At 32.4% G+C, this 27,211-nt stretch overlaps 1 protein-coding gene and 1 non-coding gene across 4 annotated transcripts in view; both read right to left on the bottom strand.

The window, feature by feature from the left end:
• LOC149901505 (uncharacterized) overlaps positions 1-27,211 on the bottom strand; it is a 251,564-nt gene that overhangs the window by 187,205 nt on the left and 37,148 nt on the right. Inside the window, exons 2-3 of one of the 3 annotated variants that reach the window (XM_090110579.1) lie at positions 26,181-26,275; positions 24,734-25,221 (exon numbers count right to left, since the gene is read on the bottom strand). In XM_090110579.1, coding sequence (XP_089966705.1) covers positions 24,734-24,846 — 113 coding nt within the window. In that variant the 5' untranslated portion in view covers positions 24,847-25,221; positions 26,181-26,275. The remainder of the gene's footprint in view (positions 1-24,733; positions 25,222-26,180; positions 26,276-27,211) is intronic. The other 2 variants (XM_090110580.1, XM_090110581.1) reach the window with 2 other exon arrangements.
• Positions 11,873-11,944, bottom strand: TRNAW-CCA (transfer RNA tryptophan (anticodon CCA)). Its single transcript has one exon. It is a non-coding gene; the product is annotated as a tRNA-Trp (tRNA).

Raw genomic sequence — 27,211 nt, 5'->3', positions numbered from 1 at the left:
TCTGACTTCCTTCGTAGACTGAAATTCCATCACCACCTCATTCATCATCGCAGACATACAACCATTAAACAAATAAAATAATTGTAAGCCTCGCTAATGGCGTAATTGCGAACAAGATGTTAAAAAATCTCACGCATATTAATTCTCTGGTATAATCATTCAATTATGAGCTTTAAGTTTATCGCTGTAGTTCCATTTTAATGTGCCATTTAGAGGGTACAAATTAGCTATCGTTAAGTACGTGAGGCGGCCGCAATAAATCTTAATCATATATAATATTTACATTATTGTATTTTCTCTACTTGGCTATGGTCTTCTAACCAAATTATTTACGGAAAAGATCTGTTCTATATATACCGTACTCATGTTTCAAAACCAACGTGATTTTTTTCGAAGTTAAACCTAAGTAAACAACATTGCTTCTCCTTCATGCTTGTTAGTTTAAACCTTAAACTAAATCTCTTCGTTACTTGATTACATTTTGCGAGATTTAAAGTTTAAACAATTAATCTTCCTGTCCAGTTTATACACTTTGAAAATGTAATAATGATGAAGTAGCCCAATCAGGTGAACGCATCATTTGATGCTCAGTTAGGCTCATGCAACAAGTTTTTTGCCGTTTTTTACGGCAAGTTTATGCTATCATTAGTCTTCTAATTGCGTGAAAACTTTATTAAGTTTTGAATAGAAAGAATTGGATCACGAGTCGGGATCGAATTTTTTCTATTGTTTAAAAATTTATATTTTTAGAGAATTTGAATGAACATAAAACCAAAATGTGAAATTTATTCAGTTTACTAAGTACCAGTTTAGTTAGCCAAAGCAATCTACAACTATGCCTATTTCAGTTTGTGTGTTCTGCACTGCAGAATTTGAATTGTATACATCGGCGTCTATGTCTGAGTTTCAGTTGTTCAATACGGTTATTCCTTTTCGTTTTACTTTGTAAATTTAGAAGTATATTCTATATTGTTTCAAGGAATATTGATCGGAAACGTCTTACTCCGTAATGACACAGCTTATCTCCTTTGTACGTCGGTCACGTAATGCGCCATCTTGTTCCTCTCCCAGTTTCGGCAACATTCTGGTATTATGGTCCTATTATACTTTATTAAAAACAGTTTTGTTATGTTATCTGTCTTTATGTGTATTATTGCAAAGGTACATAGAAGGTTTAGTGCAATGTTCAAAGCAATAGTAGATTATTTAAAGGTATATTTATTTGCTTCTCCTGTGTTTGGCATTTTTTTGCTCACATTTCTATTCGAATTTTCTAATTCATAATGGGATATTATTCATAAGTTATGTGAAATAAGGAAGCAATTGCACTAAAAATATAGTAATTCTTAAGGCATTTCATCATCATGATAATGTGAATATTTGCAATGATTCATTCCTGGTGTGTCACATATTCGCTGTATAATTTAAAATGACCCAGGAAAGTATTCAAAATAGTTTTAACGTATGCCTAAGAATATAAAAAAGTGAAAAAAATATATCATTCAAACATTATTTGATTCGTAAATTTGTCCTTCACGCTTCAATGGAGCACCGGATTAATATTTTTTGCACAGATGTAGTATAAAGAGTAAATAATAATACTGACTCTATATTTAAAAGTCGCAATTAATCAGCCGTTTTATTAAGGGCCGGCGCCCACTGCCGGCACGGCACGGCATGGCACGGCAGAGCATCCCGCGGCGTGCAATGGCATCCCGCGGCATGCCGTGGCATCCTGCTAAAAGCCCCACTAATGCTGCATAAGTTTCAACCTTATTTCAACTAGCTAGCAATCATAATTCCTCGACCCCAAAGCAAGACACGTCATGCCACCGCATCCTGCGGCGTGCCGCGTCATGCTGCAGCATCCTGCGATACGTCGCGGCATCGTGGCATCGAAATAAAGTAACTTGAATTCTAAACTGATTGAAATAAGATTCAAAATAACTTCATTAGTAATAAAATCCTCTGCCCTGCCATGCCACGCCGTGCCGGCAGTGGGCGCCGGCCCTTAATGTTACATTAAACGATATCAGTCAGGTTGATTAATAAAAGGTGCCGTTTGATAAAGACTATCAATAAGGGCCGGCGCCCACTGCCGGCACGGCACGGCATGGCACGGCAGAGCATCCCGCGGCGTGCAATGGCATCCCGCGGCATGCCGTGGCATCCTGCTAAAAGCCCCACTAATGCTGCATAAGTTTCAACCTTATTTCAACTAGCTAGCAATCATAATTCCTCGACCCCAAAGCAAGACACGTCATGCCGCCGCATCCTGCGGCGTGCCGCGTCATGCTGCAGCATCCTGCGATACGTCGCGGCATCGTGGCATCGAAATAAAGTAACTTGAATTCTAAACTGATTGAAATAAGATTCAAAATAACTTCATTAGTAATAAAATCCTCTGCCCTGCCATGCCACGCCGTGCCGGCAGTGGGCGCCGGCCCTAAAACGACTAATTTAACCAGTTAGCTGCGACATACACACTTACGATTAGTTTCTACGTTCTACAGAAGCTAATCTACAAATTACTACTGACTAGTATTTCGCCCGTACCTTCGCCCGCGTAGTCAAAGGAAAACCCGCATAGTTCCCATTCCCGTGGGATTTTCGCAATAAAAACTATCATAGATCTAAGTTACTCTATATGTGTGTGTTCACGAAAATCGGTTCAACAGTTTTTGCGTGAATGACTATCAAACAAATATAAAAACTTTCGCATTTATAATATTAGTAGGAAAATAACACAATAATAATATAGATTATAATATTATACAAAACAAATAGAGATCCCTATAGGCACAATACGCGTAAAGTGAATGCTGACGTTATATTTGCAAGTCGTCCATCTTGCTGTCAGCACATACATCAATGACACCCCGACCCGCCCGTCAGCTGTCCAATAAGCATGTCTCATTTTCTACACTTTCGTATTTGCACTTAATAATGTTTAGGTATTATAGAAGCTTAGTGTTGAAAAGAGCGTGTGTGTCGAGCACACGTGTCAGAAGTGAAACTTCTTTGGCAATTCAAAGATACCAAAATCGTTGCCTTATGACGTGACGGTATTGCCATGACGTGACCTTTTACTCTCAACGCGGCTTAAGAAGTTTCACTTCAAATGATGCATGCATGCTTTTGTTTAATTAAATAATTTAAACATCACTATTTCAATTTATGAGGAATGATTACCCAGTCTTGTCAGGTAGTTGTCATGGCAACCGCGAGACGCGCTCGGAATAATACTGGATTTACTTGTTTGGTACTTTAATGGAGATAATTAGGATTAAGATATCCATTACTTTGCACTTTAGGTCTTAGAGAATTCTAGAAAGTCTAAGTTTAAAGTATAATTGTGTATTTTTAAGTTAACGTTACAAGAACTATGTAAAGTTTTAATTAATTTGAATATGATCGCTAAGTAATGGTATCGATATTTACAATATATAATTTTCGCAAAAAAAATGTACTTACAGATAAGTATAATATACAATAATAATTTAATATCGAAAAAGTGTCAGCAGTGAGATAAATTGAAGTAGCAAATCGATTAAATCGGAAAAATCTATTATAAGATGTCATTACAATATTACTTTACTTTTTAAACAGCACAACAAAATTAAATAAATACCTAATTAAAATTAAAATATCAAGATATTCCATTTCTCTAACTTCAACGTTAAGTCAATTTGAGACCGTCGTTATTTCATTTCCTTTGATATCTTTTGATGCAATTATTATTTTATATGTTTCAGAAAAATGTGAATAATGTGAATTTAAATCGTAACTTTAATTAATTTCCTTACACTTTTTATATAATTACGAATAATAAAATATTAACAAAAAAAATCTTCTTGTAGCGACTATAATAATCGTTTTCTTAGCTTATCTGTCAGCAAATTTTCATCCCAATCTCATACGATTAAGTATATAATTCGCAATTACCGTGAAACAATAACAACTGCTATAAAAGCTGTATGTCCGTTGATAACTAATCAAGTTAGTCCTTATATAGAGCGGGCTATTAGGTACGGATGTTTGAAAGACGTCTGTCGTGCGGTTTTAATTGTTTCGTGGGAACCTGTTTTATTATAGTGTAGTCTGAACTCTGAATCTGGAGTAAATGTTGAATGATAGGAAATTGTTTATTCAGTTTGTATAATAGAAGTTAAAAGTACTTTAGTTGTTTTTAACACAAATTAATAAGACTCCTTTAGATATGATTTTGACCCTTTTTAAACGCAGATATTGACTTCAAACTTAATTCAAACAATAAAATTAGATAGTACCTTTGTCATTCGGGTTAAATATAGCTTTTTGCGAGAAAAATATTTATAATATCGACTCGGTTGTTTATCCGTTTATCTATTGCAAACCAACATACATTGAAATGTCTCTTTAAACGTCCATAAGGGCTTTTTTTTCATTATTTATTTAGTGGCTGTTTAAAAAATATATTTTAATTTTTACAGTCAAGTTTAACGGGTTACAGATAGATAGATAAACTCAAATCTTCTTGAGACGTACGTGACACGAGCGTGACTAATTTGATTAAAATCTTTACATGCGTGACAGACGGACGGACCGTCTCACAATTGTTATATAACTAGCTTAAGGTTTTATATTTTAAACACTTTGAGATTATTCTTAATGAGATTAACATGATTAAATAAGTCTGTCGTTGTATGCGCTTAAAAAAATTGTTAAAATTCTGAAGTTTTTTATACTAATATAATATATTTTTGCATATTATTGAAAGAGCACTTAATTATTTATGAATCTATTCAGGAATCAGGACCACACAGAAAAATATTTAATCAGATTAGGCCATAAACACATTAATAGTATGAGAATTTAATTAAAAATCAAATTAGGATCGTTATTGTTACAATGACACTAATCCGAATGACCGTTTTAAATATATTCGAATATTTATTATCTATACAAGCTCGTAAACATGGAAATGTTTGCTTGAAGCTCACATAAAATATATAAATGTAGTGAATTAAGGCTTGGATACACTGGCACAGATTTTTATTTATTTAAAGCAACTAAATAGATATCTATTAATGTTAGTAAATGAAATAAACATATTTGCTATGCGAAAAACGATTTCATCAGGAACATTAGAAAGCTCATTTAAAACTGATGAAATGGATAAGATTGATGGAAGGAGATAAACTAAGCAAAGGATAGAAAATATCACCATTATATACTTAGCTTGACAACGTAAAGTGGTTTGGTAAATTATGCAAATGAACTTAATAAGCTGTAAACACCGTAACTCAAAGTATATATAAAGTTAATATTAAAAAAGCCTATTACATCTATTCACATACAATTTTGTGTCTGTCCATGTGTTTTATGAGCTGTTTATGACACACACTCTATAATATCTGTAAAATTACTCGTTTTGTAAAACATATTTTATTGTTATTAAATTTGTTTTATTAGCTAGAGCTTTAAAGCTGGCTTTTAAAGCTCATGAGTGGCTATTGAAAAAAAAATGGTGTCATTTATTTCTATTGAATAATATTATTCATGCTATTCAAATCAAAATTCTGTCAAAATTGTAACTTATGTAAATTTCAAAGGCTCAGAAAGAATCAGCCTTTACGACTTAAAAATTGAACTTCCGCAATACGTTTTCTTTCTATTCGAACCTTAAATTATTCAAAAGGTCATTAATAATTGTTAATAAATTAAAACCCTTCAAAATATTACAAAATTTTATTAAAAAATTAAACACGCATTGTGCGTTTCGGGGACGGGACGACTACGTGACGACACGATACGTGACGGCATTCCAAATGGGATGTTAGGGGTTGACGTAACGATATATTACGTAGGTACGCACGGCTCTCCGTGTAAAATATGGGAATTCCCACATATCGATAATGCTTGAAAATAGGGTTAACTTCTAAAATAGATGAGCTCAAATCTAATTTTTAAAGTAGGTATTTCATATGAGTAAATTACTAAGTACTGAATACTTGTTTTAAGTTTTAACTACATACCAAAAATAAACTGCTTATTACTTACCTTTAAAATACTCTGACCTTGTCTGTGAAATAAACTTTCAGATAGTCTTAAATATACTACCGTTATCTATTATTAGCACTATGTAGATAGGTACTTAGGACATTTTAATTTCTAAATTTCCCCATCTTATTGACGTGTTGCTATTTCAGCATTAAATTATAATATTCGTAACGGCTTATTAAAATTCGAGACACTCACTGAGGTGACAAATACTAACGTTCGTTACAAGACGATAGTTTCTCACTAAAATAATCACATGTTAGAGCGAAGTGGGTATCTATTTACATGATATTTGTTAAAGATAATATTTGCAAATATAAAAAATGTTATTGTGGTACGGACAGTGCTACTTTTCTGCTTTGGATAACAGTTTCTTTTTTAGAAAATTACACATTTACAACATAGCTTGTGACTGCATGAAAAGGCGTAGGCTCTTGATTATAGAAACAAGGTTACAACTTATAAGCAACTCTAGCTTTCTGTTACCTTTACTAATATTATCAATCCTGAATTTTGAATGCACTTTATATAATAATAGGTAATTCATTAATGTATGTTATTTTTTACAGCAAGTTAATAACAAGATTAAACGTAGAAAAAACCCATGTTATAGTGTTGAAAATTTCTATACTTAGTGAAAGCTTGTATTTGGACGTTTCTTAACGTATCTTAAAACTAAACATTACTTAATACTATTTATCACACAATTATAATTAGTCCATCGCAACACAGGATTTCCAATACACCGTTGAAAATAATAAGCTACCATTAACCATTGCTTATCCGAAGGCAGGCCAGGTCACGCTCGCAGAGGGCGGGGCCTAAACACGGGGCCTGAACACTATCTTAATTAAATCCTCCAGAAATACTTTCGCCTTCACCTGCTATACTATAAATTATGAATCCATGCAATTTATTGTTAAATCGCTTTACAGTGCATTTACACCAAACGAACATAGAGCTAGAGCAAGAGCTTTCTTTCGTGATATTTTAGTGTAAACGAAAACTTGTATTCAGTGTGGCGGATTGGAGTATTAGAACATTGCATATAATCTTTTCAAACAACGAAAGAATGCTCTACACTAATTTACACTAAAATAATTTAACATAGTGGGGTTAGAATGAGCATACGCTCGTTTGATGTAAATGCACCGTTAGAATAATGATTAATTAAGAGTTCTAGAACGTTCTAGCATTTTCGATTAGAGCGCAATCATAGTGTAGAGATTGTTCGTATAAGTAACCGTGTATGTGCTGTGCGGTTAATTAAAATTATAAATTAAAGTATATTTTTAGAAAAACACAGATACTTACAGCCTACATTAAACATAAGCGTAAATTGTTATCTATAAGCCAGTTACTTTATCACCTTAAAATCTACACTAATATTATAAAGTTGAAGAGTTTGTTTGTTTGTTTGTCTGAACGCGCTAATCTCAGCAACTACTGGTCCGATTTCAAAAATTCTTTCGGTGTTAGATAGCCCATTTATCGAGGAAGGCTATCATCGCGCTAAGACCAACAGGAGCGGAGCAATGCGGGTGAAACCGCGGGACACAGGTAGTGAAATGAAATGAAATGAAATAAATGAAATGAAATGAAATAACCTTCTAGACATTCTGAATATACTTACAGAATTTCATAAACATTTCTCAAGCCTTATACGAAAACTAAAACAACCGACACTGTAACATGATAATTTTATAAATAGAATAGTCAGTTTCGCTTCAATAAAAGCTTCAAAAGCGACAAAACTATGTAGAGCTTCATTAAAACAACACCATTAATTAACAACTTTCCTTCAAGTGAGCGCAACTTTATGTGGTTTCGTGGAGAATGCTATAATTTTCTATTTTTTACTCCACACCTCGAGTTATGGTCAGATTTTATATTAAACGTCACCATGATGTTAGGGCTGCCAACGCAATATTAATATTAAAAAAAATCTAAACATATTGATATCAACGTATTATTACACGATCTATGAAATATTAGATTTTACATAACCTGTTAAAATAGCCTGTGATTTTTTAATATGACTTTTTTTTTCACATTCCTGTTTCTTAAAGGAATTAGGCATTATTGCAAAAAAACTTAAAACTAGGTAACATTGACTTAAAAAAACAGCTATGCTGTCGACGTTTGACACCGGAATAGCGCTGATTTTCAGCTTCTCTATAAAGTTATTGTCTCAATCGTTTCCATACGTCATATCAAGAAATATGCCTTGTACATTTGACAGTTTAAAATGTAACAACATAGTAACAACTGGTAGCCCTAAAAGCAAGCATGCCCAGTACAAGAATCCAGGATATGTAAGCGGTGTGCTTTGAAGTGGCAATGACAGAAACCGTTTTGAGCCGACATTCACGAAGACATTTTGGAAGTTATATGAAACAGGTTCCGTAATTAAATCGGTCACGAAAAGATCCCACTTGATTGTGGACAAGGAAGCATTGATAAGAAGTGTTATTCAAAGGATTTATTTAGACTAATGCTAAAATCATGATTGGTAATTGCTGATTTGCAACTTTTTGTCGGAGTCTTTAGCAAAATTTGCAAGCAGAGAGTTACTGGTTTGTAGAAATAATACAATCTATAGTCAAAATGTACCTTTATTTTAGACATGTGCTTACAATATATAAAGATCTAGCTTAATCACATCACGAGAAGCAAGTTAGAAGATGCAGAATTTCCTCTAAAACTGAACCTTGAAGAAGTATTATCAAGTTTTACCAATCCTGTCTTAAACAGTCTGCACAGTCACACACCTTGATCAGGTATATTCATACCTACATCACCAATACGTTGCGAAGTGACTCGTAATGCCAGTAGCCTGACTTCTCCCCCTCACAGGCCAACATTCATCAGCCCGTTTATGAGTATTGAATAGCGACATTGAATTAAACGATACATCAACGCAATTTAAGACCAGTCGCCGAAGAAAGGGGACAAAAACTGCTTCCTAAAGAGGTATGTGGTCTCGCTCGAGTAGTCTGACCACCTGTCTCTTGGTACCTTGTGTTATCCAATGGGTATTTGATGTTTTGGGCGTTGTAGATCGATTTGATATGGTTAGCAACGACGTCATAACGTTTTTAATATATGTGTTCAATAACAATTTAGTCATTAACGGCTTTCAATTTAAACTGTCAAGCTTCATTGAGTGAATAACATAGAACTCCAGCTATTTATCAGATTACTTTTAATGTCATAGTAAAACTTGAGACTGCATTTGTACTTAACAATGAATAAAAGACAACCAAGTATTCACATACTGTTAATATCAAAGATCTGCATAAGTGACTATATCTCGGTCCCATACAAATGTGAAACTTAGAACAAAAACTTGAATTGAATAAAGTCACAACAAGCGTTACATGGGTCTATTATACTCAAAATTTATTGCCCTACCGGTTAATTGTTTTCTAATAAAAACCGATCTCCATCCGTTATTCGCTGATCAATAAATTTAAACGATCATTTTATAGTTTACTACAAAAAGCACGAATTAAACGTTAACCACGAATTAAAACAATTAGTGGCATATTTAATAGGCGCGAATCAATTATGAAGAGACCCTAATGATGCGCCGACCAATCCGGTCGAGCGACTTATAGAGACATCGCTTTTTGCTCGTTATACCCACCGGCCCTCAACACTGAGCTTGCTTGTAAGCGCGGATTGGAGTCGCATTACATTTCGATTTAGCTGTTTTTGTGTATCACTAAGATGACATGCTGCCGTTTTCGCGCTCCTATCTCATCCAGATTAGCATCTAGATACAATATAGACTAGCAGTTAAGGAAACCATCTAACGGTATCGCTATCCAGTGTAGAGTAATAGAGCTTTCAGAGCAAATCAATTTCTATATGTGTTCTAAAAGATCCTATTTTTAAGGTAGGTATGTAATGATGTACATAATATATTCAAATACGAGGTATTTTTTTAACTTTCATGAATTTATAAAAGTCATCTTACAAATTTTTTTCCTGCTTTAAAATTAAATGGTATTTAATATTTTATATTCCAGGCCATTTAAAACAACGACTCCTATGCGAATTTGATTTAAGCAAAAGTATTTATGCATCATGGGTGCTTTAAATATTTCCACAAGCTTATCCAGTTACGTTTCCACTGAAGTCAATAGTTCGTTATTCAGCCTAAATCTTTTCGTAACATTCTATAAATAAATCAGTATCGGTTTGAACTGATTCTCATCGTGCGAAACAATTTTGTAATTTCACGCTTCAAATGACGGTATATTTAGTTACTGCTGTTTTAACATTTCGTTTATGGTCAAAAGATCAATTTTTAGATTTTAAGAGGATAAATGTGGATAAATTGACGCTTTGATTCGAAAATATGCTTGAAATGTCACAGTTTAACGGGGATTTACTTTTTCGATTCGATTATTGCGGAAGATAATAAAAAAAAAAAAATTTAGAAATTTTCAAAAGCATTGTTGGTTACTACCAATTTTATTAAAATTACAATTGTCCTGGTTATGCCTCGATATTGTTTTCTGGAGATCGGAATGATTGGAATGTTCTAGAATCTAGATTATCCAACAGATAACGAAAGAAAACAATGTAAATTTTTTAATTTTATCACCATTTTTTCCCAACGTTTACTTCGATAAATTGGGATTTGTTGGTTCGTGAGCGTGAACCGTGGATAATGGTGGATAAATAAAAATTTCTTATTGACGCGTTAAATTTAGGACGACACGAATAAATGTAAGAGTTAAGTATTGTTTTAAAATATTAACAAATAGAGAGAAGTTAACGGAAATGTAAGCAAGATTGGTCTAGAATTCTGACCAATTTCCCCATTTCAAGTTTAAATTTTTAATACTTCTTTTACTGCCATCACAGTTTGGCTTTTTATCCCTGATTTCCAAATTCTACTTACTGATTTGCGTGATATCTTGACAAAGATAATATTATGTAACTGCATGCTAGTTAAAATATACTTATTTCTGATCGTAGATCGAAGTCGTACGCGACACAATGGGTAGGTATTAAAATTCAAACTGTGCCAAATTTGATTTGGTAATACCGCAGATAATTCTACTTACTACTAAGGTACTTAAGTATTTCTTAATTGTAATAAAAATAATTAATTTTATATCCCCACATTACAAGCAAAAATCAATTGAAGTTCACAAACGTACCTAATATTATTAGAGAGATGTGACCACAGGCTACGAAAGTAATTGTGTTGGAATTTAATTTGTTTTGATTCAGTGGCTAACCGCAATATTCCCGCCTCTAGTTGGAATACAGTGGGAAAGTATATCTGTCTTTATTTCGATGTCGTGTTGTGTTTTGAATAATACCAATAGGATACAGTTTTTCTAATTTGCTTCAGAGTTCCTGGAAGCTAAACAATGGGCTTTGAACATCTTTTATAAATTGTCTGCTCGCGATTTCCTGGAGAATTTGAATACTTCAGCTTTATATTGAAGACGTTTGTAAATTAAAACATTTTATGGCATTTAATAAACATTTTATTTCAAAATTCTGTAATAGAAAGCGCAAAAAATTCAATGAAAAAACACAGATTTTTTTAAAAACTGATGTTTTAATTAAACAGTTTCTTGGACTTTAAAAAAAAAAGACGGGTTGCACTCTGGGAGTGCCGGCAGAAGTGAAAACTTGATTAGATATTAACGTTCAGCATGTTTGATATTTTGGAATGGTATCCGTATCAGGCCACGTGTCCTGACGCGAGTTTATGATTTTATACCCAACGCCGCTAAAGAAGTTTTCACTTCAAAAATAATTGTTTTAAGGAATTAAAAAATAAAATCAAAAGAAATCGCATTGACCCCGACGTGATTTGAACACGCAACCTTCTGATCTGGAGTCAGACGCGCTACCGTTGCGCCACGGAGTCGGTGCTGAAAGTGATGAAATTCTCAAACATATAATTACTATCACTTGAATGAATGAAGGACACAAAAGATAAAAAAATATTTTTAGATTAATTAATCTTCTTATATATAAAAATGAATCGCAAAATGTGTTGGTAAGCGCATAACTCGAGAACAGCTGAACCGATTTCGATAATTCTTTTTTTATTATATTCCTTGAAGTACGAGGATGGTTTTTATATAGAAAAAACGTAAATATGTACCACGGGCGAAGCCGGGGCGGACCGCAAGTAATGTATAAAACTACAATTTTAAAAACGCATTCTAGTTGTCCGTATTTGACAGTTTACGTGATATTTTAATATTATCGTGTAATATTTTATTGGACGGAAAAGTTTTAACCAAGCATTGAAAAATTGGCCCTTAATGGTAATAAGTTTGCTAAAATAAAACCAACTCTGTAATTAAGTTATAAATAAAACATACTTACGTTATTTATCCGAAATAAAATTAAAAAAAAAACAACCCTCAAACTTCGTCACTTTTTCTGTTTAACGCCAAAAATCTTAAAATTGATACGAATAAAATGGACATTATGAACCTCCCCCAGCCATATCTCAAGGGATAACCGTTTATTATACTTTTTTCTAAACTTTTCAAACCCCGCAAAGCCCTTAATCCACGTTTGAAAGAAAAGTCATTTATTTTAACGCCCTACTGTGGAAATAAGGTTGATAAAGATTTCATGAACTTAAGTTTACTAACTCAGGATAGTCAAAAAACCGTATTCACAATATTTCAAGAACACAATATAATAATTAGGTACATAATTGGTACCTATAGAAATTAAAGATTGTAACGGATTTTTAACGCGATTTATTAATTCCATTAAAATCTGTAATTTTTAAATGTATAATACTCGCGTAAAACCAAACACGAGAAAATACTATAAGTACATAATATTATGTCTTATTTTTGAAATAAAAGTAGATAACATATTTTATTGGCTTCACCTGTATGTATGTATGTAACCGACTCCTTTTTCCGACCTTGACCCATTTAAAACAAAGATAATTAAAATAAACAAAATGATCATCCATTAGCGTACTAACCTAACAAAAAGCTTAACCAGTTTCCATGTGTGTAAAGGGAAAATTTAAGTAAAAAATACTTAAAAATACAGCAAGTGGTAAGTGCCGGGAGCCATCGAGGCAATAAAGGCTTGGTTTATATTCGGCACTCGTAACTCAGGACCCAGTAACGCCACGCCCTGGGCGTTTGAATTTAAGATGTTGGTGTGGCTATGAAAAACGCGGGATGCGGAGTTTTTTCTGGATTTAAAGTGACATATAATACGTGTTATTTCGTTAGTTTAAAATAACCAAGTCATCAGTGATAATATCTCATTTTCTGGTAGATATTTTATCCGGCATTTAATTAGCCATATACGGTGTTATATGGTAAAATATTTTAAATAACCTAGTCGACAGTATCTCATTGTTTCTAGTAGACATTTTATCTAGAATCTACTCGTAATTTTTTTCGGTATAAATTATACAAAAATGTAAAGCTCGGCCGTAATTGTGCAATATTGTAGTAGTATTTTTAAGCTTCATTAGTTATATTATGTAGTAAGTGAACCAAGAATAAGCACTTAAAGTTCAATTACAAAAAAGTACATAACGTCTCTACATATATTTTTATGGTACAAAACAAAACAGTGTAAACATAATTTCACATTAGTAGTTGTAATTATTGTACTTTTCTTTAATTTACTATAATATATTTTTAATAATGCGTACGAAGAATTGTTAAGTCTTCTTAGTTATTTTCCTTCGTATTTTTTTGTGTAAAATATCAAAAATTATTTGGATCTTAGATTCAATAAACTGTCCGCTCGTTTCGCGGCTCCCTCCAAAACAGCGGGGTCGCCTCCGCAAGCTTATGGCAGAATGTTTAAATTATGCCTACTCCATATAAACGCTTAACGTCAAGTGCCCTATTGTCTCTCATATTATTACTATGTTATCTGATTTTATATCTCCTTTGGTTTAGGATTAGGGTATTTATATGGTTCTTAATATTTATTAAACTATTAAAATTGTATATTTATAGGGAATACAATGTAGTGGTTTTTTATATTAGATAAATATATCGTATATAATTAACTGGTTGTTCAGATCATGTTAACAAATATCAAAATAATGGTAATTATTTTGAATTTTTCAAAAAGCAAGTGTAATAAACATATCACTATGTTTTCTTTTCAGTTAAAGTAGTGATGAATAATGTTAATATAAATTGAAAACTTTCATTTCTTTCAATGTCAATTAGCTTGAATCATCGATTTTAGATAACCTTTGGGCTACTGTCACATAAATCGTGATTTAAAATTATTCCCTTTTTACTTTTATATTAATACAATAAAAACACATATAAACATCACCTAAATCTATACTTAGCTACTTAAAATTAACATACATTACAATAATCTCAACTTTCAATTCCTACAAATCTTTTGACAGGTACTATCACAAAATAACCAATAATAAATGATTCAATTAGCACTCCATGAGATACGGGTAATTAGTTAAATAAAAGATATATTCATACGTATTTTCTGTATTATCAGGCCTTATCACTGACGAGTGGCGCTTCTCTGTGCTACCACAGAATATAGATAATATAACACTATATATGATACTGACTGACTCTCTCTGCTGATAGCAGTTGCTTCTCGTCCATTAAGAATATTTATAGCCTTTGAGAATTATGTTAATGTGGTTTTTATACAAGAATCGAATGAGCAATGAACTAAGCGTGCACTTCACAAAGAAACAAAACTATACCTACATTATAATATGTGAAAAAAACTTAAAATTTTAGTAATATCAACAATGCTGTAATCAAATCTACTAAGAATAACTTAAAATCTGCAAACTTATACCATACTTTATCTACATCTTTTTTTTTCGCAAATAATGTACTTCCTGCGAAAATATGAAAATCAAGTTCCTTTATATCCACTTGAGAGCGAGAAGCTTAGTTTTATTATCGATGTTATAGATACTGGATGGCGCTATACTTAATAAAATATAATAATTAATCGTAACATTTGAAACTGATTTAGAATTTTTACTATAATAAGAAATAGTACTAGAGTGTAGCAGGAAAGCCCGAATTTTTTAAAAGACTTCTCAATTCCAATATACCGCATTATCTAAAAAAGTTTACGAATATAACATTAGTGTGTAGCACTTTGACAGCATACACCAAACCAAACACCAATGAAAACGAAATTGACACGCACTTACACACGTGTCAAAAGTGAAACTTCTTTTGCACGATTCAAAAATACCAAAATTGGCACCTTACTCCATAACGTGAGTGTAAATTTTACTCTCAACGCGCCTAAAGAAGTTTTGCTTTAAAATTGTAAAAGTTCCCTTTGAAACACACAAATATGCTGACGAGACAATCAACTATTTAAATAATTAAATCTATGAACTTCCACATCTATAGATCTGTACTTTACGAGCGTAGCAAGTGTGTCTGGGGATAAACTGCGAATAAAGGGACAGTTTCCCAAGTCGGGAGAATAATAACCACTTTTATTGCCTACACATGTGCTGAGACCCTGATTTGTGTGCCATAAACCAGCTCAGTCACACCGGATTTCATTGTTTAGTGCTTTAGGAGCCTGCTTGAATTGAGAAGAGAATGGTATCAAAGTAAAGGCTCCTAATGGTAAAGTCTATAGTTATTATGGTCATGTTACAATTAAAAGTATTTTATAGCTTTTGTAAATCATAATAAAAATCAATGTCTTCAACCTTAAAGTTGTAATAAAAATCAATGTATTTAACCTTAAGCGATGTTCCCGCCGAACATCGGTGATTTTTTTTAAGCTATTGCATAGCTTCTATCGCGGGCCTTGAGCGCGGGGACCGAATCGAGAAATTCCGTAACGAAAAAACCTCACGCTCCCCACTCCGACGGGCTTGGAGGTGTGGCTTGAAGGCATGCTATGCAATAACTTTACCGCGGCAGTCCCCGAGTGCCACACGTCTTTTTTTTTATAGAAATGTATCTTCATACGAATGGTAGCTAAACACTTTAACATAGAGCTTGAAACAAGATTAACTGACATAATTAATTTACACAGCCATTTCAATACTTGACAGTTCTTGCATCAAATTAAGATAATAGGACATTCAAGCACATTTCTTTATCTCTATATTAAAATAAAACATTTAGCATAATCTACTTACTTTCTAATATAATACAATAACACAAAGAATATTTCAAAACAATTTCAAAGACATATCGGATTGTTCCTTGACCACATCCCTCGCAGTTCACAGGTTTCCTGTGGTTGTGGTCACCAACATGATTTGTGACAGGTGTCAACAGCGGAGTTAACATCAGCTGTTAGATTTTAAATTTTAAAATTACTTAAAATTAATTAATTAGTGCTAAAATAGTAAATATTAGTAATTATTAACTATTTTTATTGATAAAAAGTGAAAATAATTGTGAAACACACCTTCTATGTGATCTACGCAACGTTTTGTATAACGCGGAGGTCAACGTGTCAACGGTTATCCGAATTCAAACATCTTCTCCAATAAACCAGGGGAGTACTAGTTTTATAATTTCATATTTAATTATAAACGACACCTACATTCATTTGTAATACTAACACCGCTCATATTTAATGAGCTTCGTCACAATAAATACATTGGCATAAAAGTTACCGTCTCACTTTGCTTGACAAGTTGGAAGCAATTTAGAAGACAAAAACTTATCGCCTCAGACAATATTATTCTTTACTCTTTTCTACATCATACCGTTAATCACTTAATATCAACATTCAGTTCTATCATAATAGTATTCAGGAATAATTATCTCATACATTTCCTTTCATCTGTTTCAGCAACTTAAAAGTACAACATGCTGACCCGCAAGGCAGTAGCTAAGGACATGGAGAATAAATTAAAAGCTACACTCCATGATTTAAAAGCTTCACAATCTTTATGTGAAAAACTCATACAAGAGCGGGATGATAGTGAATTAGAGATTCAAGAAATTATAAAAAAGAACTCTCTTCTTAAGGCCGAGCTGGCTGAACTACACATGAAATACATTTATAGTGAAGACAAGTGCAAAGCCCTACAAGACGTTGTGGACAGCTTCCAGCAGTGCTCTAGTGACCATGAGAAAGCTCTTAGCCGTATCGCTGAGTTGGAATGTAGCTTAATGGAAGTGCAAGAGGACAATACCAAGCGGCAATGCAGCACACCAAGTAGTCTTCAAGATGAATTAATTGAATGTGGACAGTTAAGTGGCTCTATAAACTTTAAAAAAATCAATTTCTCTTCGCATAAGAAGTTAAAAAAATATCTTAGAATAAGTAAGTTCATCAAGCGTACGCAATCTATTGTTAGAAAGAGTTCTTTAAAAAAGATTGTTCAACTAAAGATAGACAACAAAAACCTTGTTCAGGAGTTAGATAAATATCATAGGGATCTAGAATACTATAAAATCTTGTATGATGTAGAAACAACTGAACTTAAGGAGAAGATAGACTCCTTAAGTCAAATGTTAACTGATGTGAACCAGAAATACTCTTCTGCCCAAATGCAAATTAACGAGCATATACAAGAGGCAGATTATCTTATTAAGTTGAGCAATGAGAATATGGAGCGTTTTGAGTCGCTGACTAATAAATATGTATGTCAGTGTTCAAACAGTGACAATGAGCAACCGTCGCCCCATAAGCCTGACTACACAGACATACATAGTGTTAAACCCACTACCACAATTCCAACCAGTAATACTAAATACCTTTCAAAGCAGGAAATAATTAGTTAAGTTAGAAATAGAATTGTTTTTGAATGATAACAATATTAAAATATTTTGTGTAACAGAACATTGGCTTAAACAATGTCAGTCGTTAGTAAATATTGAAAATTACAATTTAAAAAGTATATACTTTAGGACACAGGCTATTCATGGAGGTTCTGTTATTTTTGTACATGATAGTGTAAAATGTAAAGAACGAACTGACATTGTTAGTCTTTCTGTAGAACGGACCATTGAACTGTCCTGTGTGGAGCTGGAGCGTTATATTATTGTTTGCGTTTATAGACCCCCTTCCAGTGACTATAATATGTTTGAGACAGTCATGGAAGAAATATTAAAGCGTCTAGGCAGGAGTAAAAAAAAAGTTATAGTATGTGGTGATTTTAATATTGATTTACTCTTACAAACACCAACGGCTACACGAATTGTTAATTTATTTCAGTCATTTAATCTATATAAACTTTTTAACGAACCCACACGAATTACACCTACTTCTGCAACCTGTATTGATAATATATACTGTGACTGCATCTGTTTAGAGAAAAATATTCTCAATACATTGACTTCGGATCACTGTGGCCAGAAAGTAGTTTTTGAATGGGATTGCATACCTACATTTAAAAGGATTAATGTTAGGCCTATAACTAAAAAAGGCATTAATAAATTTAGGAATAATATTAATAAAAACCTGCCCGTACTAAATGATCAATCCTTTCCTAATAGTCCTTGTAAAATGTTTAATAATCTTTTTAATTTAGTACATAATGAATTTGAAAAAATATTTAAAGTTAAATCTTTAAATATTACCAAGGATTTACCATTTAGTAAATGGGCGACAGCTAGTATACATAGGTGCAGGAACATTCTTTATGAATTATATGGTATGAAGCAATATAATAAAGACCCATCTTTTCTTAGTTATGTTAGAAATTACTCAAAAATTTTTAAAAAAGTTTGTTTTACTGCAAAGCGTTTATATATCAAAGAAAAAATACGCGACTCTGATAATAAAGTTAAAACAGTTTGGTCAATTATTAATGGTGAAATGGGTAAAAGCAAATCAAGTAATACCATAAAACTTGTAAATAATGACAGGGTTATTGACAAAAGTGCTGATGTTGCGCTTGCTTTTGAAGAATTCTTCAGTAGTGTCCCTGCTACTATTACTAATAGTTTAAATTCGTCTTCAGCACTTGCAGAAACCTTTTTGAGGGACCATGTTGCGGGGTGTAGTACATTATTTGAATTACGACACGTAACTGCTAGTGATATTGTTACTGCCTTTAAGACGCTTAATCTGAAAAATACTTGTGATCTTTGGGGAATGTCCGTAAATCTAGTTAATAATATAATAGAAAATATTGCGAAAAATTTAGCTTTCATATTTAATAAGTGTTGTGACTATGGTACATTTCCTAATTTACTAAAGCTTAGTAAAGTTGTACCTCTATTTAAGAAGGGCGATCAAGAAGACTGTAACAATTATAGACCTATCTCTATTTTACCAACATTAAGTAAGGTATTCGAGAAGTTAATTTTAAACCAATTGAGTAGTCATTTTGCATCTAATAATTTACTGCACACCAAACAGTTTGGTTTCACAAAGGGGCGCTCAACCACAGATGCTGGAGTTGCACTTCTAACACATATATACAAAGCATGGGAAAACTCAAAAAATGCTCTGGGGATATTTTGTGACCTCTCCAAGGCATTTGACTGCGTTGAACATTGTACTTTGTTACGTAAGCTTAATCACTATGGAATTAAAGGAAAAGCCCAGAACCTCATAGCGTCATACCTGCATGATAGGATACAGACTGTAGTTGTTAATGGAGAACATTCTAGCGGTGCGTCAATTAACATTGGTGTTCCACAGGGGTCAATTTTAGGTCCCTTCTTGTTCTTGGTATATATCAATGATCTTCCCTTTTATTTGCAGGATAGGTGTGAAATAGTTCTGTTTGCAGATGATACCTCATTAATTTTTAATGTGGATAGGCATGACCCAAATGTTGACGAGGTGAACAGTGCTCTTTTACACATATCTAAATGGTTTACTGCCAATAATTTATTATTAAATGCCAAAAAAACCACTTGTGTTGAATTTTTACTTCCTAATGTAAAAAAGTTGAACAGAGATATTACCTTGAACGGGGAGGTATTGCATCCTACTGAGTCTACTGTATTTCTAGGGTTAACATTGGACGAGAAACTACAGTGGGGAGCCCATGTCAACACCGCTGCAGGTAAGCTCAGTTCAGCTGCATATGCAGTCCGAAAAATAAGGCATCTCACCGATGAAGATACAGCTAGATTGGTTTATTTCAGCTACTTTCATAGCATTATGTCCTATGGAATTCTACTGTGGGGCAAGGCTGCAGATATAGAAACTATATTTATCTTACAGAAAAGAGCCATTCGCTCTATATATAATTTACGTGCTCGGGACTCACTAAGAGATCATTTTAAGAATACTGGTATCCTTACTGTACCATCACAGTATATATTTAATAATATTTTGCATGTACACAAAAGCTCCGACTTGCACACAAGAGTAGGAGATAGACACGATTATGGCACAAGGAACAGGAATAGAATTGAAATGCCATTTTTCCGATTAGCTAAAGTTAAAAATTCATTTATGGGTCAAGGTATACGCTTATATAATAGAATTCCTCACAATATTAAAGAGTTTAGTAGTTCTAAATTTAAAACTTATATAAAAAATGTACTAGTTCAGAGAGCGTACTACAGTATTCAGGAATATATAGACGATAAAGACCCATGGAGGGTTATCGCGTAAAAACCACAGGACAGTTCTTTGGCATATTATGATATATTATTATGTAGTTAGATATAAGTTACATATTATGTAATATTGACATGATTTAAAAGAGCAACTATGGAGTTTCTTGCCGATTCTTCTCCGTAGATACTGCTTTCCGAATCGGTGGTAAATGTAAAAAATACTTATGTAATGACGATTCGAAAGTGCTACTAAATAGTAGTCTAATTGAATAAATGAATGTTTGAGTTTGAGTTTGAGTTTGAACACACCTTCAATTCAACATTGCTTTGTACGAAAACAAGAATAAAATATAGATAACAGATTTTTTAAATGCATTAATATATTAATAAGTTGAACGGTTCCTTGATTGTTTATAATCTCAAACTGGATTGAATTTAACAGTTTATTTGATTTGAAACTACTTTTATAAAAGGAGCACGACGAACATCAGTATTTAATATCACACTTAGGTCATGAGTAAAATAAAAAATATTTATGGGCTAAATCAAGAACAGGGACTTTGTTGATACTAGACTATGTCTATTAAGTTGTAAGAAGCTGAGAATCAATATTTAAAATCTTGAAATCTCGTATGTCAGCTATTTCCCACTAGTTAGCTGCAATACGAAATTTAAAATTTCATAAAATATTCAAAATTATTGTTAACAAAATGATTATAAACCTATAAATAGCTCTACATTATCAACTACACGAGGCACATTAATGGTAAGACTAATTAAGCAGGGCACTACGATAGGAATTAGATTTAATTCAAACCCGTCAATACTATCTGCATTCTGCACAAATACATTTAGTATTGCGAAATTGTATTGGGTATAATCTCTAACTATAACCTGCATTCATTGCTCATTACAAGATAATGAAATTACTAGCTTTAGCCCGTAATTTCACACGCATTGTTACTGAAAAAAAGGTTATGTACTTATCCATAAATTATATTCAGATCTGCTCTACCGTTACGATTGTATAATAAATCACTACATAGTATAAAACAAAGTCGCTTTCCCTGTCCCTATGTCCCTATGTCCCTTTGTACGCTTAAATCTTTGAAACTACGCAACGGATTTTGATGCGGTTTTTTTTAATAGATAGAGTGATTCAAGAGGAAGGTTTATATGTATAATAAGATCCATTAAGTAGTGGAGAAGTACTGTTATTTTTGAGGTTTCTAATGTGATGTCGTAAAAAATTACATTTATTCCGCTTACATTGCAAACGCAGGCTGAACCCTACGAGTTTTATCAAAATAATGTACTAAGTATTATACACATTGAAAAGGTCTACAGAAAAGTCCGCGATGGTATATGTCTATCTCTTATGGATAACCCACAATAACTTTTTTTTGTCATTTACTTTTTACGACAAATAATGGCTAATTTTCGAAGCGATTTTAACCAATACAGCATTAATCCTTAACCAATGAAATACCATGGATACATTGTTCATTTAATATAGATCTATATGGCCCTTTACACCGTATGATTTAAGTGAATATTTTCGAAGATATTACAGATTTAAAAATTGCAGGACGTAGCGTTTGCGGCCGCCCGGCTATGTATTTTATACCCGTGCGATGCCGGAGGCCGGAGCGGGCCGCTATATTTTTATACCTATACAACGTTCACAATTTTTCTGTAGTGTATTTAGTATCAGCATTGCACCCGTGCGAAGCCGGGGCGGGTCGCTAGTATCTACATAAAATGTAGAAATTTATAAACGACCATTATTATAATCAATTAAAAAATTAAGCTTCATAAACCCACTTTTTTACAAGAAAGAAAGCTCAATAGAAATTAAATTCGCTCTTAAAATTTGCGATTTATAAACACAAATCTAAAATACGATTGAAGCAGTACTCTTTCCCCTACAAACATACATTATAAAATAACATTAACCACACTGTTCCTACATAACGATATAAGCCATTTTCTGAAAGCCACAAAACAGGTGTCTTGTATTTGCGGTGAATTCATTCCTTTAGAAATGTTTTGAAAGCAGATGTTACTGCCGCGTGGTGGATGATTTAAATCTATTGTATTACAAGTTAGGTGTAAGGGAAATTGAATATTGACCTTCTATCTATATAATATACTTATCACTACATAGTATAAAACAAAGTCGCTTTCTCTGTCCCTATGTCCGGTCCCTATGTATGCTTAAATCTTTAAAACTACGCAACGGATTTTGATGCGGTTTTTTTAATAGATAGAGTGATTCAAGAGGAAGGTTTTAGTATATAATTTATTGTGTTTTAGACAAAGCGGGCGAAGCCGCGGGCGGAAAGCTAGTTATATAATATTATAAAGCTAAAGATTTGGTTTGTTTGTTTGAATGCGCTAATCTCGGGACCTACTGGTCCGATTTGAAAAATTCTTACGGTGTTAGATAGTACATTTATCGAGGAAAGCTATCGGCTATACATCATTACGCTAAGACCAACAGGAGCGGAGCCACGAACGAAGCTAGAAGTTTAACAAAACATGTTATGTTTCAAATGAGATAAAACAGAACATACTAGGTAATTATGGGTATTAAAGTGTTAAAATGGCTTTATAAACCTAATTTCATAGATAGTAGGAACGTGTCTAAGATAACTAGTTAATTAATTGTTAGTTTAACTAATAATTATCCTCTAATTTCTATTCCATCTTACTTTTTATACACTTTTAATATACAATTTGGGTTTTTTACACTGAACATAGAGCATAGATAATTGTTATTTTGTTGAAATAAATAATCTTATAAAAAGCGTGTAATACTTAAAAATAATATTTTAAATATATATTTTACATCTCATCATATCTCAAACAACCAGCAATGGATAGAACGCTACAAAAAATAAATTCTACAAAGCATAAAACAATAAATGGCTTCGTTAGATGTGGGTTTAACCAATAAACTAACGCAGTGAAAGCTCCTCCAGCGATTATATCCGAGTAACAATTATACTAACTACTCGTGATTACAATTATTACAAAAGAACGTATTTGCATACGCTGCGTATGATATAATGTGACTGTGGGTCGTGGGAAGGTCGAGAGGTCGAGCTAGGGTTGTCATAACATTGTTTTTATTTTATTTTTTGAATAAAATAAAAATAATATTTTCACGTCTTTACTATAAAATTCCTAATTGAATGACAATTAATATCAATGTATGTTTGTGTTTAATATTTATTTCGAATTAAATTCATGTTACGTTTGTGAAGACTTGACTTACAAATCAAGTTTTGCATGAGAATGGAGAGTAACATAAAAACTATTTTATCACATATCTCTGATTTGTTTTATGTATCAAAAGGTAAAGTTAAAATGAATTAAATGCTAAATGACTATAAGATTCTGGAAATAAATAAAAGTATTATTTTATTGCAAGTGACAGCCCTGGACGGTGCACCTCGTACCATGAACTCTCACAATACATTACTCATTATGAGTTTTTAGTTCATAACTCCCGAGATCGGAATCTTTATTGTATTTTATGTTATAAGAAATAATAAGGAAAAGTCGTCAAATTTTAGTGTACCTGTATAAAAAAAACTGTAAATATTAAATGCCTTATTTATTATTTGATATATAGTACCGAATCACAGAAGATATAAAACATGGAGATAGAAACATCTCTTTATAACTTGTTTGTAACCATTTTTCCCGAGAGAAATAAAAAAGGTCACCATCGAACACTTAGCGAAATCTTTAAATTATATACAATTAAGTACAGTAAATAATAACTTAACTAACACAAGTTTTCACTGCGAAGTGGCGTCTTCCTGTTGATAAACCGCAGTGTGCTAAATGTAGCTCAAACGTGATAGAAAGTAACAATCTACTATTGAAGTACACGTAGCTTATTGTGAAGGATTATGTTATATCATTTATTTCGGTGACACTTAAATATGAAAAAATATTACTCAAATAATTGTATAAAAACAAAACGGACTACCTTACCAAAAAAAAAATGCATTTTTTTTTTGGAGCCTATCTCTATCTCAAATAATAAATGCATTTTGTGGAGCCTATCTCTATTTTTTATCACTATAGTAAGAGCAAACTCTATTAATCATAGTGATGCTATGATGATAATATAATTTTTGAACGTTTATTTTGCGTCGATATCTATTAAATGAATCTTAACTGACCTTTGATCTCTGATGACGTCAGCACGGACCCAGGGCCCCGTGCCCCACTCCTCCTCCTCGGGCTTTGCTTTTAGCAGCCCGGACAGCCATGTGTACGACTTGCTACGCTTCATCGTACTATGTTACAGATTTTACTTATCATCACTAGGTTTCACTGTTCATCACTCTGTTTCACTACACGACATTGATCAGCACTTTGTTTTACTGACCATTACTTTGTTTCACTGACCATTACTTTGTTTCACTAGCCATCACTTTGTTTCACTGATCATGACTCTATTTGTCTGACCATTACTATGTTTCACTGATCATGGCTGTATTTCATTGACTATCACTATGTTTCACTGCCCAAATTTTTTTTCACTGTCCATGACCTTATTTCACTATTTCTTTATTTCACTGACCTTCATATTGTTTTTACAGTGATCATTGTCAAGTATGTATTTGTATTTGGATTTGCATCATGTTTTATGTTTGAGACAAAAATACTGTAATCATAAAAATAAACACTATAAATTACGAATTAAATATGTGTATAAGATCGCTTTGATGAAAGATAATAAATATTTGTTATATTTATAGAATTTTACAGAGCAGTTTAATGTTCTACAAATATTTATTTCACGTATCCATTATTTATTTCATTATTCCAAGAACGTAGCTCGTACTAATTGATGCCATTGTACTGTCATCAATAACTTCAAAATACCAATTAAAATGACTCGACAAAAAACATTGAACTTATTTTATTTGGAATTCGCTTTTTTTATTCTCAAAGTGTTATACTTATATCATCGTATTTAATAATATAATAATTTAAGCGTAACGACTTATTTTGGCAGCCGTTAGATTATAGATTATCGAACTTTTTATCGGAAAAGCTTTTAAAGGTAATCTGTAGTGAAGTTTTAATTTTAATTCTCATTTAGTTTTACGATAAAAACTAAAAACCTTTTTGATAACAACACTTACCGTATCCGTATAAATAGATCTTAACATGCATCTTTTACTTTACAACCGTAATAAACGACTAAATTAAAAAGCTTCATGCTTTCTTTACTACAAAACGTAACAACCGGTTTTCAATTTAGCACCATTATACACATATTTAATTGTGAAAGTGTTTTGTTAAGCTTCCTGAGATGATGCATTTGTATTGTATACTAGCTGTGCTCCGCGGTTTCACCCGCATTAATCTGCTCCTGTTTGTCTATACGTGATGATATATATATACTATATAGCCTATATAAGTATATAGTCTTCCTCGATAAATGGGCTATCTAACACCAAAATTTTTTAACAAATTTGACCAGTAGTTCCTGAGATAAGCGCGTTCAAACAAACAAACTCTTCAGCTTTATAATATTATTATAAGTATAGATAACTGAGTTGTTTAAGCATTAAATAACACAAATAGTTATAAATTATTTTGTTTTATTGTTATTACAAACTATTAAACACTGCGGAGGTTTATAAGCTTCTTGAATATTATCTTCTGCATACATTGTATTGACATTTCTCGTTTTCTCGACACCGTTTTATCTGAAACAATAACATTGATATTATTAATGTTTTGTTATGGGTATAATATAATTTATGAATCTACTACAAAACTATATATAAATAACTAACTGTGCTTAACGGTTACACATGCGCACAATAGCACGATACAAAATGTTTTAGGGTTTTCTTTTTACCCATTATCATGTACATTTATGTAGGAAATTTTTAATTAAAATAAATTACAATAAAAAAACCATCAAATAAATTTATTGATGTCTTATCGCTTTTTTCCTCTCAGATAACTTTAGATTAGAAAACATAAACAATGAATATTTAGAGCGAAATTAACAGAAAAATTCTATTACGGGTTATAAATAAACATAAGTTACCAAACGTAGGAAGTAGGTACGTTATCTCCATTCGAAGTGTGAAATTTACATAAATTGAACCGATTTAAAGAGAAATGATGAATGCTGTAAAATTTTTTAATTCACAACATATCGTTAAAATAGTAGTACATAAAATATTACATGTATCTAACTTTTCAAAACAGTTAAAACTGAGACAATACATGAACAAAGTCATGGCGTTCAACTGGTTCCAAACAGCCAAGTCATCTTTATATTGTGTCAAGTGGACATCTCTAACTGTCCGTTATATTTTTAGTTTTTACTATTCAAAACTTAACTACAACACTATACACTAGAATGTTTTAAAGTTCGTTAGACACGTTTTAAAATAGGTGTATAAATAATGTTATTTTTTACATCATTTTTAGAATTTAATATTAGGTAAAGTAAGAAAGAATCAACTCTTGGAATTGAAGAAACTGTTATATGTATTGCAATTGTATAATAAAGTTTCATTTCGTAAATCTTACACTTGACCGATATACTAAACAGTGTTATAAAAACATTTGTTAAACAACTAGCCGATCAGAAATAACACGCTACAATAATATCATCAGAAACATTA

The sequence above is a fragment of the Colias eurytheme genome, chromosome 16 (assembly GCF_061535395.1).
Source record: "Colias eurytheme isolate Ceu_HAF_F1 chromosome 16, ilColEury1 Martin Lab GWU primary, whole genome shotgun sequence".
In the NCBI taxonomy this organism is placed as follows: Eukaryota; Metazoa; Arthropoda; class Insecta; order Lepidoptera; family Pieridae; genus Colias; species Colias eurytheme.
The sequence above is the reverse complement of the archived record's forward strand: the minus strand, read 5'-3'. Positions and strand labels throughout refer to the sequence as shown.